The 17,714-nt window shown below is 44.8% G+C and overlaps 2 protein-coding genes and 1 long non-coding RNA gene across 3 annotated transcripts in view; 1 reads left to right on the forward strand and 2 right to left on the reverse strand.

Annotated features, from left to right (window-relative positions):
- The window catches only part of Ndufa10 (NADH:ubiquinone oxidoreductase subunit A10), a 36,813-nt gene extending 33,915 nt beyond the window's left edge, over positions 1 to 2,898 (reverse strand). The window contains exons 1-2 of the mRNA XM_031368451.1: positions 2,745 to 2,898; positions 166 to 334 (exon numbers count right to left, since the gene is read on the reverse strand). Of these exons, the coding sequence (XP_031224311.1) occupies positions 166 to 334; positions 2,745 to 2,819 (244 nt within the window). The 5' untranslated portion in view covers positions 2,820 to 2,898. The remainder of the gene's footprint in view (positions 1 to 165; positions 335 to 2,744) is intronic.
- Positions 2,899 to 2,955: 57 nt separating this feature from the next.
- Positions 2,956 to 5,454, forward strand: LOC116088779. Its single transcript, XR_004118010.1, has 3 exons — positions 2,956 to 3,630; positions 3,960 to 4,024; positions 5,218 to 5,454. It is a non-coding gene; the product is annotated as an uncharacterized LOC116088779 (long non-coding RNA).
- Positions 5,455 to 17,462: 12,008 nt separating this feature from the next.
- Positions 17,463 to 17,714, reverse strand: part of LOC116089301 (olfactory receptor 6B2-like) — an 8,962-nt gene continuing 8,710 nt past the window's right edge. Inside the window, exon 2 of the mRNA XM_031368925.1 lies at positions 17,463 to 17,704. Coding sequence (XP_031224785.1) covers positions 17,463 to 17,704 — 242 coding nt within the window. The remainder of the gene's footprint in view (positions 17,705 to 17,714) is intronic.

Raw genomic sequence — 17,714 nt, forward strand, 5'->3', positions numbered from 1 at the left:
GAAAAAAAAAATGTAAAAGACCTACCTTAGGCCTAAATTTATGTAGTCAACAGCCAAGCAAATTCTACGTGGGGTAAGCAGCTACATGCCTCACAGGCCAGGGCCATCTGTGTGGGGTAAGCGGCCACATGCCTGATGAGCCAGGCCACTCTGCCCAGTGCATACCTAGCTGCTCTGCGATGTCCTTTGCGAGCTTGCTTTTCCCAGAGCATATGTTCCCATCTACTGTTATCACTCGGCTGTACTCATGCAGCTTTTTGGTTGTCTTTTCACCAAGAATGTAGGCCAAAAGCCCATACCTCAGCTTGCAATGCACACTGGTATGAATTCGTCCCTGAAAAACACAACAGCACATCAACACTCTGGTTACTACAGCTATTATGTAAAACACTAAGAGGCACCTCTTCTTTAATGACCTGACTCCCTTCTTCCTCAGTGTAAGCTCTCTGAGAGTTAGCTGTTTACCTTCTTAGGTCTCAGAACAGGGCTGGAAACAAGGATGCTTGCTATGTTAATGAAAACTGGATGAACAGATGGTCAGAAGGATGGATATGGACAAATGGCAGCAGAGAAGAGGACTTGACAGAAGAAAAGTACCTCTCTGATCTAGGCTGTTGCCTTCAGCCAATTACCTAACTACCCTACCACCGAGTAAACACTTTAAGCATGAGAAAGCTAAAACCTTAAGCTTAAGTAGAGTTTCCATGCTCTAACCCCAAGTATGATGTCCTCAACAGTGGGAACTGTCCACGATCCACAAACAGAGCAATGTAAGCATCATTTTTGCCTTTCTTCAATTCCATAATCACCCACAGAAGCTGAACGCCCAGGCTCCGTAGAAGAAGCACCACGCCCCTCTCCTGCTGCACGGATACAAAGGTCTTCCTCACACCTCTCATCCACGAGGCAAGGGATGTCCTCGTCAGCAGGCTCTCAGTCTATTCATCAAACTGCAGCTAAAATGAGCCACTCTCCCCAAATAAAAATCATCAAGCTGGGGACAGTGGAGGACATCCAATTAAAAGGTGAACAATTCAAAGGGCAGTGAATTTTAAAATAAGCAAACTGATCTCACAAAGATAATGCAGATGGTATGGAAGTGCCTAAGATACTCCCTCGGGAACCAGGAGATGCGCTATATGTGCTCACTGGACGCTCATAAATGCAAATGACTTCATCACCCATGTCAGCAAGATAGCATAGAGCAGGATGCTCTGTACTGCTAAGGAGTGCAAATAGGACAGTAGGTGGAAGACAGAAGGTTATAAAACTCACTAACAACCCAGCAAACACATCACCCAATGATAAGAAACAGTCCCACAAAAAATCTGCATGCATACTTAAATCAGCTTTTTCACAATTGCCTTATGGGGAAACTACCAAAATGGTCTTCAATAGGTAAATGGATAAATGACAGTATAATCCAACTACGGAATTAAAGGGAATGACTAAACAAGCCATAAAGACATGACTGAATCTTTTTTTTCTTTTCTTTGCTGTTTGTTGGGGTTGGTTTTTGAGACAAGAGTCTCAGTATGTAGCCATGGCTGGCCTGGAACTCCCTATATACCAGGCTGTCCTACAATTTATAGATCTCCTGTCTCATGCTGGGAATAAAGGTGTGCATCACAAACATCTGGCTTAAGATTTATTATTTATATTTAGGGTGTGTGTGAGTGTGTGTGTGTTAAAAGAGAAATGAGTATTTTTAACAGCTGGGCAGCCCCACAAATGAACTGTAAGTGTAACTGTAAAAGTACATGTAAACAAAGAAAGCCCCGTGACAGTAATATGTGTGACTGATTACACGACGTTTGCCTTGAGAAGAGGCAAAAGAGGAAACATCATCAAAAGAGCTGTGGCTGTCATGAGCTGAAAGGGTGGAAAATAAAGGAATATTAAGTACAAGGCAAAGATACAGCATTGTTCATTGTGCAAAACAGTAAAACTTCACAGCCTAAAGAATGAATTCAATGCAGGCAAAGCTTAGGGTGGAACACAGAATGTGACTGAACTTCTGACATACAAATATGTGAGACCACCTCACTGAAGGGGGTGATGTGATGAAGATACAGGGAAATGAGTTGTAGTCTCTTAGGGTCAAGGTCAAAAGTGCATTGTACATATGCTCTGTGCTCTAGTTGGTGTGATCCTAATGGGGCTTGGACTGACGGTGCTGATCCAGGCTTACATTCATACTCACACTTCATCTCTCTCTGGCTCCCATCCATACCTTTCTTATACACAGATCACTCCTGTTCAAAATAAAAATCCTTCGCATGATTGTCAACCCCTTTACAATTTAAATCTGTTGTTCTAGCTACTAGAAAGCAAAATAGTTATGATACCGTCATAAAACGTGTAAACGTGTTCTATTTCCAGCCACGGTCCCCTAGGCACCTTCTATCACCCACTATTCTGCATGCACCTTAAGAAGTCCTAATCCTCCCCAATCTACCCCAAATCTCTGTTGCTGCTCCACATCACGTCACCCCAGAGTCTACAAGGCGTTCGACAACGCAGCTTCGCCAATCACTGAACAGATGAGCATGCGGGCCCAGGTTCCAGGGCTCCGGCATCTCGGTTCCCCAAGTGCAGCCAGGAAAGTGAGCCCCGCGGCACCCGGAGCTGTGAGTGGAGGCCTCAGGAGCTCGCAGCTCATGGGTCTGACCGACAATGCCGGAGCGTCAGGGCTCGGAGCCGACAGGCCGAGATCCAAGCAAGGAGAGTCACCCGCCGCTCACCACGCGCTGGGCTCCGGCCGCGAGGCCGCGCGCGGGCGCCGACGCCGGGACAAGTCTCAGCAACCTCAAGGCCATTGCTTCGCCGTCTGCGCCGGCTCAAGGACCAGAGGGACAGGAACGCGACGGGGTCCTAGCTTGTCCGCGGCGCGCTTGCATGACGTCACCACAGAGTGTTCGCGGCGCCTGTCGGAAAAAAAAAAATCTTCCGGAGATGGGACCGGCGGGGCCAGAGGGAAGGAGCGGAGCTTAGGGCTAGATCGACGCTCTGGGGCGTGGGCAAGGAGCACTCCTCTGTCCTGGACTGTTGCCGCATGAATGTGGCGCAGGTCGAGAAGACCCGCCTGAAGTCTTGTGGATTGCAACGGAGGCTGCCAGCTTTGAGCTCCGGTTCTCGCAGATGCTTGAGTTGTGTGACAAAAGTGTGACACCCACCCCATCTTCCGGGTATTCTGTGGGGTGAATCCGCTCGCTCCCCAGAATCTGTGATGAGAATCTGCTGCCTCCCTGCTCCACACCCAGGCGTGGACCTACTTCCTGGGTTCTGTGGACCTCACCCACTCCCAGTCTGAGTTCTGTAGGGAGGATCCGCTTCCTGCCCTCCTGGTCTACTCCCCATCTGGGTTCTAGGGCCTTCACATTCTCCCAGCTTAACCTGTCACCTGCCTGAGCCCTGTGGGTGCGACTAACTCACTTCTGGTTCTGAGCTCCTGTAGTGCTGAGAGCTGAGGTGGCTGGCCTCAGGCCTGGTGCCACCACATCTCCAGTGCAGAGCTCACTGCCTCATTTCTACAGCTGCCGACTTTATAGTCACCGCCTGGAAAGCTCTTCGGCTCCAAGACCCTCTGATGCTAAGGTTGAAGAGTATGAAGAAGCCAGGAAAATGGTGGTAGAGAGAGGATCCCCAAGACAATGGGGAGTTCTGGGTTGGGTGTGGACCACCTTCCATGTAGTTGACACAAAGCCTCCCCTGCATTTCTGGATTTCTAGAAAGCCCTGTGTTCTTTCCCGTACATTGAGAATGGGAGGGGGAACCCACTGCACATTCCTGTTGCATCTTGATCACCATCTCATTTCCCAACTCCTCTCCAGTGCACTAGGTGCGGGTCTCAGGCTCACCCTTAAGGAAAGACGAGGTCCTTACCTCCCAAGACCCTGTGTTTGGCAACTTCTACTGGTGGCATAATGGGAAAAAAAGTGTATGTAATTTGCTTGCAGGTGTTCTTGGTGCTCCCTAAGCTGCTGTCAGTCCATCTGCCCCAAGTTTGCTGCAAGCTTTTGTTGTGAGTTAACTGTGAGATTTTTTTTTTTTTTAATATCGACTATTGGATGAACCTTGAATCCCTGGATTATCCCCCCATTTGATTATATGTCATTTTTATACTAATGAGTTCTACTTGAACTTTTAAAAAGAATTCTTTATATGTTCATGAAGAATAATGGTCTATGATTATTAGTTAGGGACTCTTTTGTCTCACCATAATATCAAGGTGCTATAGGCTTCAACGAAGTGCTCTGGGAAGCATTTCCACACTTTATTTTCTCTGGATGCTTGTGACCAGTGAGCAGGTTTCCTGATGGGGTTGAGGCTCTCCTGGAGCTGTTGGAGGAACTATCCAGCCATTCAGAGGGAGAATAAGCCTACTTGGGTGGCAGCTTTCATCCTCATCAGGACTTTTCTATAAAATAGTTGGCTGAAGGAAGCTTTCCAAATGACAGCAGAAGGCCGGTGTCCTCTTTGGGGTTTCTATTCCTGCACAAACCATCATGGCCAAGAAGCAAGTTAGGGAGGAATGGGTTTATTCAGCTTATACTTCCACATTGCTGTTCATCACCAAAGGAAGTCAGGACTCGAACTCAAGCCGGTCAGGAAGCAGGAGCTGATGCAGAGGCCATGGAGGGATGTTCCTTACTGGCTTGCTTCCCCTGGCTTGCTCAGCTTGATTTCTTATAGAACCCAGGACTACCAGCCCAGGGATAGCACCACCCACAAGGGGCCCTACCCCCTTGATCACTAATTGAGAAAATGCCCCACAGCTGGATCTCATGGAGGCATTTCCTCAGGGGAGGCTCCTTTCTCAGTGATAACTCCAGCTTGTGTCAAGTTGACACACAAAGCAGCCAGTACAGCTGGGGACTTAACCCGAGAGAATGGTGGAGAATGGAAGTTTCATATCTAGCCTTCAGCGAATGAGTTTTAAAATCACATTTGGTGGTTTAAACAAAACTGTAGCATTATTAGTGTAGTGCCCGCTGTGTATACAGGCAATACTTAAGATAATCCTATCTAGAAAATGGGAGTCAGCTAGAAGAACCTAAATGAAAGTAATGTTTAGTCCAGTATGAGGAATAGTGAATCACCCCTACAGATTGTTGTAAATTTATCTGCATACTGTAACACCTAGATTCACCACTAAAAATACTGCAAAATCTTGGTTCCCAAACATATGCAAATAATGATGGAATTCTTTTAAAGATGTGCCAAAGGTGTCCATTGGAAGGTGGAAGACAAGCAGAAGACACAAACAGAAGACAATGATTTCATGAAACTATCTTGTGCACAGCAAGAGAAACAACTAAAAGAAGTGAGAGCCTACATAATGGGAGAAACCCTTTGCTTGCTCGGTACCTGTCATACGATTGATGTCTAGAATAAACAGAGAGCTCACCAAATGCCAGACAGCCCGTTCAATAAACAGACCAATAAAATGAACAGGTAGTTCTCAAATGATGAAACACCGGTGGCCAATAAACATATGAAAAATTTAAAGATATTAATGATCAAAGACATGCAATAAAATGTACATTAAGATTCCACCTCAACCCAATCAGTGTGGCAGTCATAAAGAAAATGAAGAACAACAAATTCTGGTGAGGATGTGGACTTAAAAAAGAAAGAATTTTTGTTTTATACACACACACACACACACACACACACACAGTGCTGGTGTTAATGTAAACTAAGTTAGCCTGTATGGAAATCACTATTGAGATTTTTTTTCTCAAAAACTGGAACTAGATCTACCATACAACTAAGCTATACCACATCCAGGTGCTTATCCAAAATTTCCAAGTCAACATGCCACAAAAATACTTGTACCACAATTTTTATTGCAACATTATTCACAATAGCTAAGTTATGGAGCCAACGTAAGTGTCCAGCCTCAAAGGAACAAAGGAAATATGCTGGATACACAAATGAAATTTTGTTCAACCCAAAGAATCTTGAAGTTGCGTTATTTGGGTGGGGAATGCAGCTTGACATTATTGTATTAAGCAAATTAAGTTGGAAAGGCAAATATCTTTTTCTCCTATTGGTGGGTCCTAAAATGCACAGATAGATAAAACCTTATATATACTGATGATATAAGAGTAGAAGGAAAACTGGGGGACAAAGGGAGATGTGAGATGTAAGAAGTGAGGAGAGGGTAGTGAGGTGTGTGTGTGTGTGTGTGTTCAAAGTATATTACATAAATGTATGCAGTAGCCTGTGTAAAAGTATACAACCTTTTGAATTATTAAAATGAAAAAGTCATACCTAAGCCTTCAAGTTATATGACAACCTTAGTAGTTCTATGTTGAAGAAATTGGATTTGTAATTCAAAAATCACTCAACCCAAAAAGAGAAATTTCCTAAGCACATATGTTTTCCTGAAGAATTTTACTTAATACATAAATATATAATACTAAATATGTACAGTCTTCTCCAGAGGACAGACGAGATAAAGCTCACCACCACACGTTATGCTGCTATAACTCTCAAAGACAGTACAAAAATTTAAGACCTCCATAGATCAGTATCTCTTATGAACACACATAAGAAAACATCAGCAAACTGAATCCAGCAACACATAAAATGAGTGGTACACCACAAGCAAATATAAATATAAACTAATATAAAAAACAAACTAAGCAAAAGAAAATACATGTAATCAGATTGCCTGGTTCAGGGAAAGCATTTGACAAAAATCAATATTCATTTAAAATAAATTAAAAAAAACACATCTGCTCCAACAAAACTACAAGGTGACTGCTTCATCTTCATAAAGCATGCCCACAAATTCCTAAAGCTAACATCTCATGAGTAGAGAAAGTATGGGATTTGCTTTTTGAATAAAAAGCAAGGATTTCTGCTTTCCCCACACTTACTCAACAATGGAACCCCAACCCACATAATAAGTACAAAAGATATAAGTAGCATACATACAGGAAGGAAAGAGATACAATTATTTGTAGATTATGTTATTTTTACTCAGAAAACCCAAAGGAGTTAACAACAACAACAACGCTTCTAGAAGAAATGGCAAGTTCAGCCAGGTTATGTAATCCAAAAGGCAAAAACAAACAAAAGTAAAAAAGACAAACACACGTACACACAGAGAGAATTACACAGTATTTTGTATGCTAACAACATAGAAGTCAAAGCTGAATAGCAGATGGAATTCAATTTATATTTGGTCTAAGTAAACATGTAATACTTTAGTTTAAATATAGCATATCTGTAGGTGGCAATATTTTAAACACTGATATAAGAAATCAAAGAAGACCTGAAAAAAGGCATATATATATATATATATATATATATATATATATATGTATGTATATATCACAGATCAGAAGAAACAGGCAAGCCTTCCAAGTTTAATGGAGTTCCAACTAAAGCCTCCACAAGGATGTTTTAATGGGCAGAGGCAAGATTTATTTTTTTTTCTTTTAGATATTTTCTTTATTTACATGTAAATTTCTCCATTCCCAGTTTCCCCTCCAAAAAACAAAGAAACAAACAAAAACAACAAAAACAAACCCCTGTTGGGAGGCAAGATTTATTAAGTTGCAGAAATGTAAAGATACTAGAATAGCCACAATGAATTTAAAAAGAAGAATAAAACCCGAGGAATTACTCTTCCATTAATGAGCTTTATTATTACATACTGATACAAATCAAGACCTTGTAGTGGTGGTGAGGGCTATGGTGTTCATGGAACAATAATCAATGAAGCAAAGAGAGCTTCCACAAACGAATCAGCACAAATATTCTCAGCTGTTTCTATAAGAGTGCAAACACAGATCCATGACAGACGGTGAGTGAGCGACTGGCTAGCTGTGGAAAAGCAAATGAACCTTCAATAACCTTACCTCAAAAAACCAACAACAATTACAACAACAATGCCCCAGACAACAGCCAAACCAAGTTTAACCTCTCCAAATGGATCCTGTACATGAATTTAATATGTATAAAAATACAAAGCTTTTAGGAAAAAAATAGGAGAGACGTCTTGGGCCTAGGAGTAGGGAAGTATCTTTAATTTGATACCAGAAGCATAATTCAAAAAAGGAAACAGATCAACTAGACTTATCAAACCCAGAAATGCCTGCTCTGAGGGAGACATTCCTAAGAAGTTGGGCAGACCAACCACAGATGGAGAAAATATTTACAAAGCACATATTTGACAACAGACCAGCATCTAGAATATATAAACAGCCTCCTTAAATTCACATTTAAAATAATCCAGGCTTGGGCATGGCGGCTGGCACTCTCCAAAAGTCAAATGGTGTGCTTCCGTGTGTATTACATTGGGTGTTGAAATAAAATTACAGGAAGAACAAGTTAGGTGCTTCTAGAGGCTTTAGACTATGAGGATGTGGCTGCAAGTCAGCAACACCAGACATCTTCCGGTGATGGAAATGTTCTGCCCCCTGACTACACTGTCTACAATTGAAGAGTTCGGCTAACTAAAGACTGTTGGAAATTTCCACCAGGCCCCAGAACACGAAGACCCCTCCCCTCCCAGAAGGAAGAGGTCGGTGGAGCACGTAGGCAGGAAGGGAGAGGCTGAAGCCCCTACTACCTCATTACCAATCAGTTTAAAGGGCGCACAATCATATTGTGTCTAGTTGCTGACGCTCTCTGTCAGTTTGTATAAAAACTCGCTGGGGTCGCCACCTCTCTTCCGGGTGCAGGATGACCCTAGCATGCTGGAACAATATATTCCTCTTGCTTTTGCGGATCCCCGGCTCCGCATGGCTCACGCAGGGGGTCCCCAGTAGCTAAGGCTTGTTAGGGTCTTATATTTGGTGCTTTGGCCTGGAATTGACCCCCTGTGGGGACACAGCCTCCGGTGGTGAATCGGAGAAAAGTCTGTCTTGCGGTTTGTCAAAGTCTGAGTCTGTACATCTGTAAGTCTGTTTGAACTTTCAGTTTGCTTACAAGTGTATGTGGGGCGGGGGGGCGGGGAGACTCAGCGAGCCTATGGTGTCAGGTGCGGTCAAGTGTGGTGGGCAGATGTACCTTAACATGTGGGGAGTCTGGAGGATGCTTCAGTACCCTCGGAGGGAGTCGAGAGGACTCTGCTCCTTTTGGAAATGGCAAGGCAATATTGGTAGGAGTTGAGTCTTGCCATAACTTGCTTTCTGTGTCCATGGAAGGGATGAACTGTCTGTGGGGTGAACTGTGTGTTGATTGTCTTTCTGTGTTTGTTGGTGTTGGTTATCTCATTCTGTGTTCTTGGACTTGGGAAGACAACATTTTTTGGACACTGGACAGACTGAATCTACCCCATTAAACATCCTAGTTAACCACTGGAGAAGAAAACTTGTAACTAGTAGTAAAGAAGGGAAAGTTAGTTACTCTCCACTTCTCTGAATGGCCAACCTTCAGAGTAGGGTGGCCACCCATAGGGATCTTCAACTTGCAAGTGATCAAAGCAATAGAGGAAAGAGTCTTTAGGCCAGGATTCTTCGGGCACTCAGACCAAGTGCCTTATGTAGTTACCTGGAAGAATCTAGTGGAGGTCCACCACCATCCCCCCCACCCAGAGATAAAAACCTTTCTTTCCCCAAGACCCATGTCACAGCTTCTGGCTGTCAGGAAAAAGGAAACATGGGAGGAGGGATCCAGACCTGAGAAGAAGTCAATCCTCCAAGACCCTTCAACAGTGGACCTATTGCTCCAAGACCCTCCTCCTCCATATCCCCCTACTTTTGCCCCCATGGCCCAGCCAGCACCAGCTCTGGCTCCAGGATCCTCAGCCCATCTGGGAGCAGGGCCATTGTACCCCCTTTTACTGGAGGGAAGAGTGGGACCCCCAACTTCCCAGTCCTGCCATAGGGACCCTAAGTCTGAGAGGTACTTCCCCTGATACTACGGTGGCTCTACTGCTGAGGGCATATGGGCCTCTAGAAAAGGGCAATTAGGCTATGCAATATTGGGCCTTCTCTTCAACCAACTGGTACAACTGGAAGGCCCAACACCCACCCCTTCAGACAACCACAAGGGGCAGATTAATCTCTTTGAGACTGTTTTTTCTTTTGTTGGGGGGGGGTTTCGAGACAGGGTTTCTCTGTGTAGCCCTGTCTGTCCTGGAACTCACTCTGTAGACCAGGCTGGCCTCGAACTCAGAAATCCACCTGCCTCTGCCTCCCAAGTGCTGGGATTAAAGGCGTGCGCCACTGCTGCCCAGTGAGACTGTTTTTATTTACTCATCAGCCCAACTAGGATGATATCCAGCAACTCATGAGCATGACCGAAAAGCGAGAGAGGATAATGTGGGAAGCCAGAAGGAATGCCCCTTCAGAGACTGGGACACCATTGATTGACCAGGCCGTTGCTGACAGCAGGTTTCCTCTGACTAAACCTGACTGGGACTTTAATATGGCAGAAGGTAAGGGGAACCTGAAAGTCTACCTCTAGTCTGTATTAGCAGGTCACAAGGGAGCCGCATGACGACCCACCAATTTGACTAAGGTACATGGGGTTAAGCAGAGACCAGCTGAGTCGCCTGCAGCCTTTCTAGAGCAGCTCATGGAGGCATTCCGTCAGTATACACCCCATGACCCCAGCATCGAGGAGCACAAAGCTACTGTGACTATGGCTTTTATAGACCAGGCTAGTAGAGAGATCAGGAAAAAGCTTCAGAGGCTAGAGGGACTACAGGGTAAGTCATTGAGGGATTTAGTGTAGGTTGCTGAGAAAGTCTACCATTACAGGGAGACAGAGGAGGAGAAGGAGCAGAGAAAGAGAAAAAGAGAAGATGAAAGCAAGATGAAAAAAAGAAAAGCAAAAGGAAAGGAATTTACAGAGAATCTTGGCTACAATAGTTAGGGAAAACAAAGAAGAGAGACTCCAGCCAAAGAGAGACAGAAAACCCCTTGAAAAGGACCAGTGTGCATATTGCAAGAAGAGAGGGCACTGGGCCCAAGAGTGCCCTAACAAACAGAAGCAGGGCTGGGGGTGGGGGTGGGAAATCCCAGACCTTGGAAAAAGTGCCCTCAAACATCAAAGGTGTTAGCACTGGGGGAAGACAGAGACTAGGGAGGCCAGGGTTTGGATCCCGTCCCTGAACCCAGGGGAACTCTGAGAGTGGAGCGGAAATCCACTCAATTCTTGGTGGACACAGGGGCTCAGCACTCGGTCCTCCAAGCCAATGGCCCCGCTTCCAAGAAAAGAATCTTGGGTCCAAGGAGGCACTGGTACCAAAATGTATTCATGGACTACCCGAAGAACAGTGGGCCTAGGGATGGGCCAGGTATTTACAGTCATCCCAGACTGTCCCTACCCTCTGTTGGGGCAAGACTTACTCTCCAAGATGGGGGCCCAGATACACTACCTGCCCAACGTGCCACACCTAACTGGCCCAAAAGGAGAGCCCATGGGTGGGGGAAAGACCTCTCTAACTAACCCCTGCTGGGATCTGAGTCTACCTGCTTTACAGATGGGAGCAGTTTTCTCCATTCTGGTCAGAGATGAGCTGGTGCTGCCATGGTGGATGGCACAAATGTCATCTGGGCTGAACCTCTACCCTCTGGCACATGGGCACAGGAAGTGGAGTGAGCTAATTGCCCTCACCAAGGCCTTGGAACTTGGAGCCAGCAAGAAAATTAACATCTACATGGATAGCATGTGTGCCTTTGCCACAGAATGCATCCATGAGGGTATATACCAAGAGAGAGGACTGCTCACATCAGAGGGAAAAGAAATAAAAAACAAGCAGGAAATCTTGGATCTCTTGGATGTCCTGATGAGGCTGACAACTATGAGTATTATTCATTGCTCAGGACATCAGAAGGGAAGAGACTCAGTGACCCAAGGCAATAACCAGGCAGATCAAGTGGCTTGAGAAGAGGCTATGCAGGAGCCCTATCCCAGTTATGGGCCTGCAAGAGACACCCAATGGGAAATGGGACTGGACTAAGGGATGGCCTCACTTAGAATATACTGAAGAAGAAAGGACTCAGATTGCTAGCCACCCTACCAACTACTACCTAGAGAAGGAAGGGCAGTGGTGCACACAAAAAGGAAAAACTATACTCCCCACAAAGCAAGCAAAAGACTCACTAGGCCAGATGCACAGATGGACTAATTTAGGGGACAAAAAGCTTGCCCAAGCAGTTAAGGGACCTGAAGTATACATAATAGACCTCAGGTTTTGAGCTAGAGAGAGTAGAACAGTAAGGTATGCCAGCAAGTGAATGCTTATGCAACCAAGAGCAAACAAAAGACCTAGGGGAGAATGGCCTGGAATATATTGTTAGGTTGATTTTACAGAAGTTAAGCCAGAAAATATCATTACAAATACCTTCTAGTGTCTGTGGATACTTTCTCTGGATGGGTTGAGGCTTTCCCCACCAAGCAGAAAACAGCTATTTTGGTAGCTAAGAAGATATTAGAGGAAATTTTCCAGAGGTTCAGATTGCCCAAGGTAATTGGATCAGACAGGGGTCCTGCTTTTGTCTCAAAGGTAAGTCAGGGATTGGCAGAGACATTGGGGACTAATTGGAAGCTCCAATGTGCGTATCATCCCAGAGCTCAGGGTAGGTAGAGAGAATAAATAGAACCTTAAAAGAGATCCTGACTAAATTGACCTTAGAGACTGGTGGAGACTGGGTGGTGTTCCTTCCCCTGGCCCTGTTCCAAGCCCAGAACACTCCCTACTATTTTAACCTGACCCCTTTTGAGATTCTGTATGGGACCCCCCACTCCATTGACCCCGGCTCTTGATCCCCCCAGACTGACTTTTCAGACTGACAAGGATCTTATGACTTGATTGCAAGCTTTCCAGATCAGCCACCAGGCATTGTGGCCTAAACTTAGTGTCCCGTATAATGCAGGCACTCCAAGTTGGAAATTGGGTATATGGTAAGAGGTATCATGCTGAAAACATGGAAGCAAAGTGGAGAGGGCTGTTCCTGGTGTTATTTACCACCCTGACCTCCATTAAAGTGGATGGAGGTTGGCACCTGTGCCTGACCGGATAGCAGCCAGACACCCAAGCATCCTCTTTCTGCAAGGCCAGAGAAACCATGAGATGGCTACGGTGTATTTTCTGGGACTGAGCCTCGGCAGCCCCCACAACCCTACCAGGGTGACTTGGCAGGTGCTTTCAGCCACTGGAGATGTGTCTTGGTCCACTACAGAGGAACACCTGCATTATATCTGGTGATTTGACCCTGCCTTTGATCTCTGTGATTTAGCAGTAAGCCTTGACTTCTGGGGTGTTCCCGCCCTGGAGACACAAGGGGAGGGATTGCCTAAATGTGGCGGATGAGGGACTTGTAAATCTAAACTGTGTCCCAGCGATCTTAGAGGGTGGGGCTTAGGGTGCAGACACCCAAAGTTGAGGAGTGTCCTGCGAGAGACCCACGTATATGTGTACACCTAAGATGGGAGAAGCCAGCAGCAGGCCCATCAGTGCTGGGGTGCCATCCACTTTTTCTGTGCTACCTGGGGGTGTGAAACATCGGGAAGCACATACTAGAGACCATTCCGGGGTTAGTTAAAGATTCAATGGCCAAGGTGAGAGAAGGACTAGCCAAGCAGAAAAGAGAAAGAAAACAAGCCCAAGGTTAGTTTGAATCCTGGTTTAACAATTCTTCTTGGTTCACCACCCTGATCTCTTCCCTAGTAGGTCCCTTTATCATCTTGTTTTTACTTCTGACTTTTGGCCCCTACATTTTGAACTGCTTGTCGCTTTTGTGAGGGAATGTGTAGGTACAGTCCAGCTAATGATCTTAAAGCAGAAATACAGAGAACTAGACACAGAAGAGCAGGAGTATGAGCTATCAGAATATCAGCAATAGCTTCAGAATTGAAGCATGCACAAAGAAAAGGGGGGAATGAAGAGGTTAGCCAAGTAAAGACTGCTAGAAAATTCTACCAAGCCCCAGAACATGAAGACCCCTCCCCTCCCAGAAGGAAGAGGTCGGTGGAGCACATAGGCTGGAAGGAAGAGGCTGAAGCCCTACTACCTCATTACCAATCAGTTTAAAGAGTACACTGTTTCACCAATCACATTGTGACTAGTTGCTGATGCTCTATTTTGCCCCTAGAAACTATATAACTATATAAAAACTCACTGAATAGGCTGCCTGCCTCTCTTTTGGGTGCAGGACAACCCCAGGGCTCTGGAGCAATAAATTCTTCTTGGTCTGTATGACTCACTCAGGGGGTCCCCAGTAGCTAAGACTCGTCAGAGTCTTACACAATCATCACAAACATGCAAATTCTGCAACACATGAATCTGTGTAACTGATGGAACTTGGACAAGCAGGTTATGCCAGAGTCAATGCCCTGCCACTGAGCTGTACCTTAGTCATGCAAGATGACACTAGTGGGAAGACCAGGCAAGGGACATACAGGACTACTACCTGGCATATTTCTTTGCAACTTTCTGTAACTCTGCCATTATCTCTTAAGAGAAAACTTGAAATTATATTGTGTGTGGTATAAAAAACTAACAGTATTTTAAATTTTAAACTTAAGAGATACTTTTTGTGTTATAATTTTTAGAAATTCAAGCACTGAAAAGGAGGACTGCTAACCAAAGCCACAAGGTAGTTTTAAGAAACTGAAACTGGGCTGGCAAGATGGCTCAGCAGGTAAGAGCACTGACTGCTCTTCCAAAGGTCATGAGTTCGGATCCCAGCAACCACATGGTGGCTCACAACCACCCGTAATTAGATCTGACGCCCTCTTCTGGTGTGTCTGAAGACGGCTACAGTGAATTACGCCAGAGCGAGTGGGGCCAGCAGAGGTCCTGAGTTCAATTCCTAGCAACCACACACAGGATAGCTCACAGCCATCTGTACAGCTACAGTGTACTCATACACATAAAACATAAATAAAGTAAATCTTTAAAAAAAAAAGAAAGAAAAAAAAAAAGAAACTGAAACTGCACCAAAAGATAGATGCTCATTGTTTCCTGGTTAAAAATCTCAAAATTGTGAATATAACATTTGCCTACAAATTAATCTGTAGATTCAATACAATCCTACAAATATGAACCCACAAGCTTTTCTTTTGTCGATGTTAACAAGCAGATTCTAAAATGTGTAACTCTTTCTGGAAGACTTAGGAGAAAAAAGGTGGCCTAGACTAGAAGCAGGTGAATGGAAGACATGCTAATGGACGTTGTGTTACATGAAAGGCCACATTCCAGAAAGCCCTGTAGTGCTGGTGCAGGAAGAGACAGGTTGGCATGAACCAGGTCTGTCTTCAGTGACAGGGTCTGGAGAGAGAGGTGCCAGGGGGAGGGAGGGAGGGAGAGAGGGAGTGAAGAAGTAAGGGTGGGAGGGAAGGAGAACAGGAGGGAGGGAGTGACAGAGGAATGGAGGGAGGAAGAGGGAGAAAGAGAGAATGAGAATAGAAAAGCTAGAGAAAATAAAAGCTTGAACCAAGAGGTCTTACATAAGCTGATGACTTATGCCAAGCAAGTTTATTAAGAAGTGTAGCATCTGTACTGGATGGTTTTGTGTGTCAACTTGACACAAGCTATAGTTATCACAGAGAAAGGAGCCTCCCTTGAGGAAATGCCTCCATAAGTCCAGCTGTGAGGCATTTTCTCAATTAGTGATCAAGTGGGGAGGGCCCATGGTGGATGGTGCCATCGTTGGGCTGGTAGTCCTAGGTTCTATAAGAGAGCAGGCTGAGAAAGCCAGGGAAAGCAAGCCAGTGAGTCACATCCCTCCATGGCCTCTGCATCAGCTCCTGCTTCCTGACCTGCTTGAGTTCCAGTCCTGACTTCCTTTAGTGATGAACAGCAATGTGGAAGCGTAAGCTGAATAAGCCCTTTCCTCCCCAACTTGCTTCTTGGTCATGATATTTGTGTAGGAATAGGAACCCTGACATCTTATATGCTATTTACAGGGGGCATATGGCCAAGGTCAACAGAGAGCTAAATCAGACCATGTTGGCAAGAGAATGCAGGCTCCTCAGACACAGCTGCATTAGGACTGTTAACCACAGCCCAAGGATTGAAACCACTGCCCGACTCCTTCAAGGTGTTGGCTAGAGTGCTTGCTAAAGTCCACTCCTTGCAGACAAGCCTTGCAAAGTCCACTCCTGGACATGGACAAAAACATAATGTTCCTTTTGGTCTTTCATCAGAGCCTCTGACAGAATCTAGGGGTCCATTTGGTTCCCAACAAGTAGACAAAAAGAGCCAGGTGGGTAATGGATCATGTTTCCCGTGACTTGATTTTTGAAAGGGTGATACTACCTAGAGCAGAGTGTGATCTTCCAAACAATGAGTGAGTGATAGAACAATTTCCCATCCAGAAAATGGATTCGATTTCAGATAGATTACAAATTTAAAAGGCAAAGCTTCTAGAATGTCTCAGGAGAATATTTACATGAACTTAGCAGAGGCAAATGTTCTTAAATGGAAAATCTCTATAAGGTGAAATGTACACATTAGACATGAAAATGAAGAACTTTTTTTTCATTGTAATGCCCATGAAGGCATGACATCTAACGAACTGGAAGATTTTCACATCAGAGGGCTCAGATCTGACAGGGAGCTCAGACTCAGATGATGTAAGAAGCCTTGTGTGTGAAGAAATCCCATATGAACATGGTCAGAAGATGCTCATCCAAGAGTATATATTCCATATGTACAGGGAGAGACTCTGTTGATGTCATCAGAAAACCATTTGCATTTGGAAAATGCAGACTGAAGTCAGAGTGAGATACCTTTGGAGCCCAGAAGAAAGGCTGAATTGAAACACATGAACACGGACAAATACGTGTTAGCCAGGCTTTGGGACCACTGGGATTCTCCTATACTACCAACAGGAGCTAAACTGGCACATACAGTTTGGAAAACAGTTGTTCAGTTTCTACAAACCTGGCCATACACACACCTTGTGCTGCAGCAGTTACAGACACATAAGATTTATATGTACACCTAGGTCCAGCCTAGATACAGTTCTGAGTAGCACAACAGACTGCATAGAGATCAGTCAGAAAAAAAAAATACTACCCAGATTCCATATAGCAGCATTACACATCCTAGAGAGTATCCTTGATACTGTCAGCCAGTAGCAAAGCACAGAACTGCATGCCAATGTACATGTGAAGATTACCAAGAAATAATGCATGAATTGTTACATGCAAAGACAGGGAGATGACATGGCTGAGCCAAAGCAGAACATGAAAATCTAAGTGCTTCATGATTATATTAATAAAACTCAACACACTCAAGTTACTCTGAAGCATTAGAAACCAGCATACTGGTTCCCTTGAGGCAGAGAGGGTCACTTGGGGTAGACTCCATTGCTCGATCTACCTGGGAGCTAGAGCTCTGAGTCCACACTCAAAAAACATATTTGGATGAAAGCTCATTACTGTAGGTAGTTTTACAGGTTTGTTAAATTTCATTAAAATGTTAAATAGAATTGGGTGGTTTAAGAGGTTTTATTTGAATTACTCTTGAGAATACTTGATATCTACTGAGGAGTACTTCCCAGGCCCAAAGTTCTTCTTACAGCATCCTTAAATTCAGTATTCCTCAGACAGTAGATCAAAGGATTCATCATGGGCGTGAGGACAGTGTACACAGCAGAGATGAGCTTGTTGGAGCTCCGGGTATCAATGGCCTGGGGTCGTACATACATGAAGATCATGGCCATGTAGAAGAAGGTGACCACAGTGAGGTGGGAGGCACAGGTGGAGAAGGCTCTCCACCGGCCTGTGGCTGA

This window comes from Mastomys coucha, unplaced genomic scaffold, assembly GCF_008632895.1.
Source record: "Mastomys coucha isolate ucsf_1 unplaced genomic scaffold, UCSF_Mcou_1 pScaffold14, whole genome shotgun sequence".
Lineage (NCBI taxonomy): Eukaryota > Metazoa > Chordata > Mammalia > Rodentia > Muridae > Mastomys > Mastomys coucha.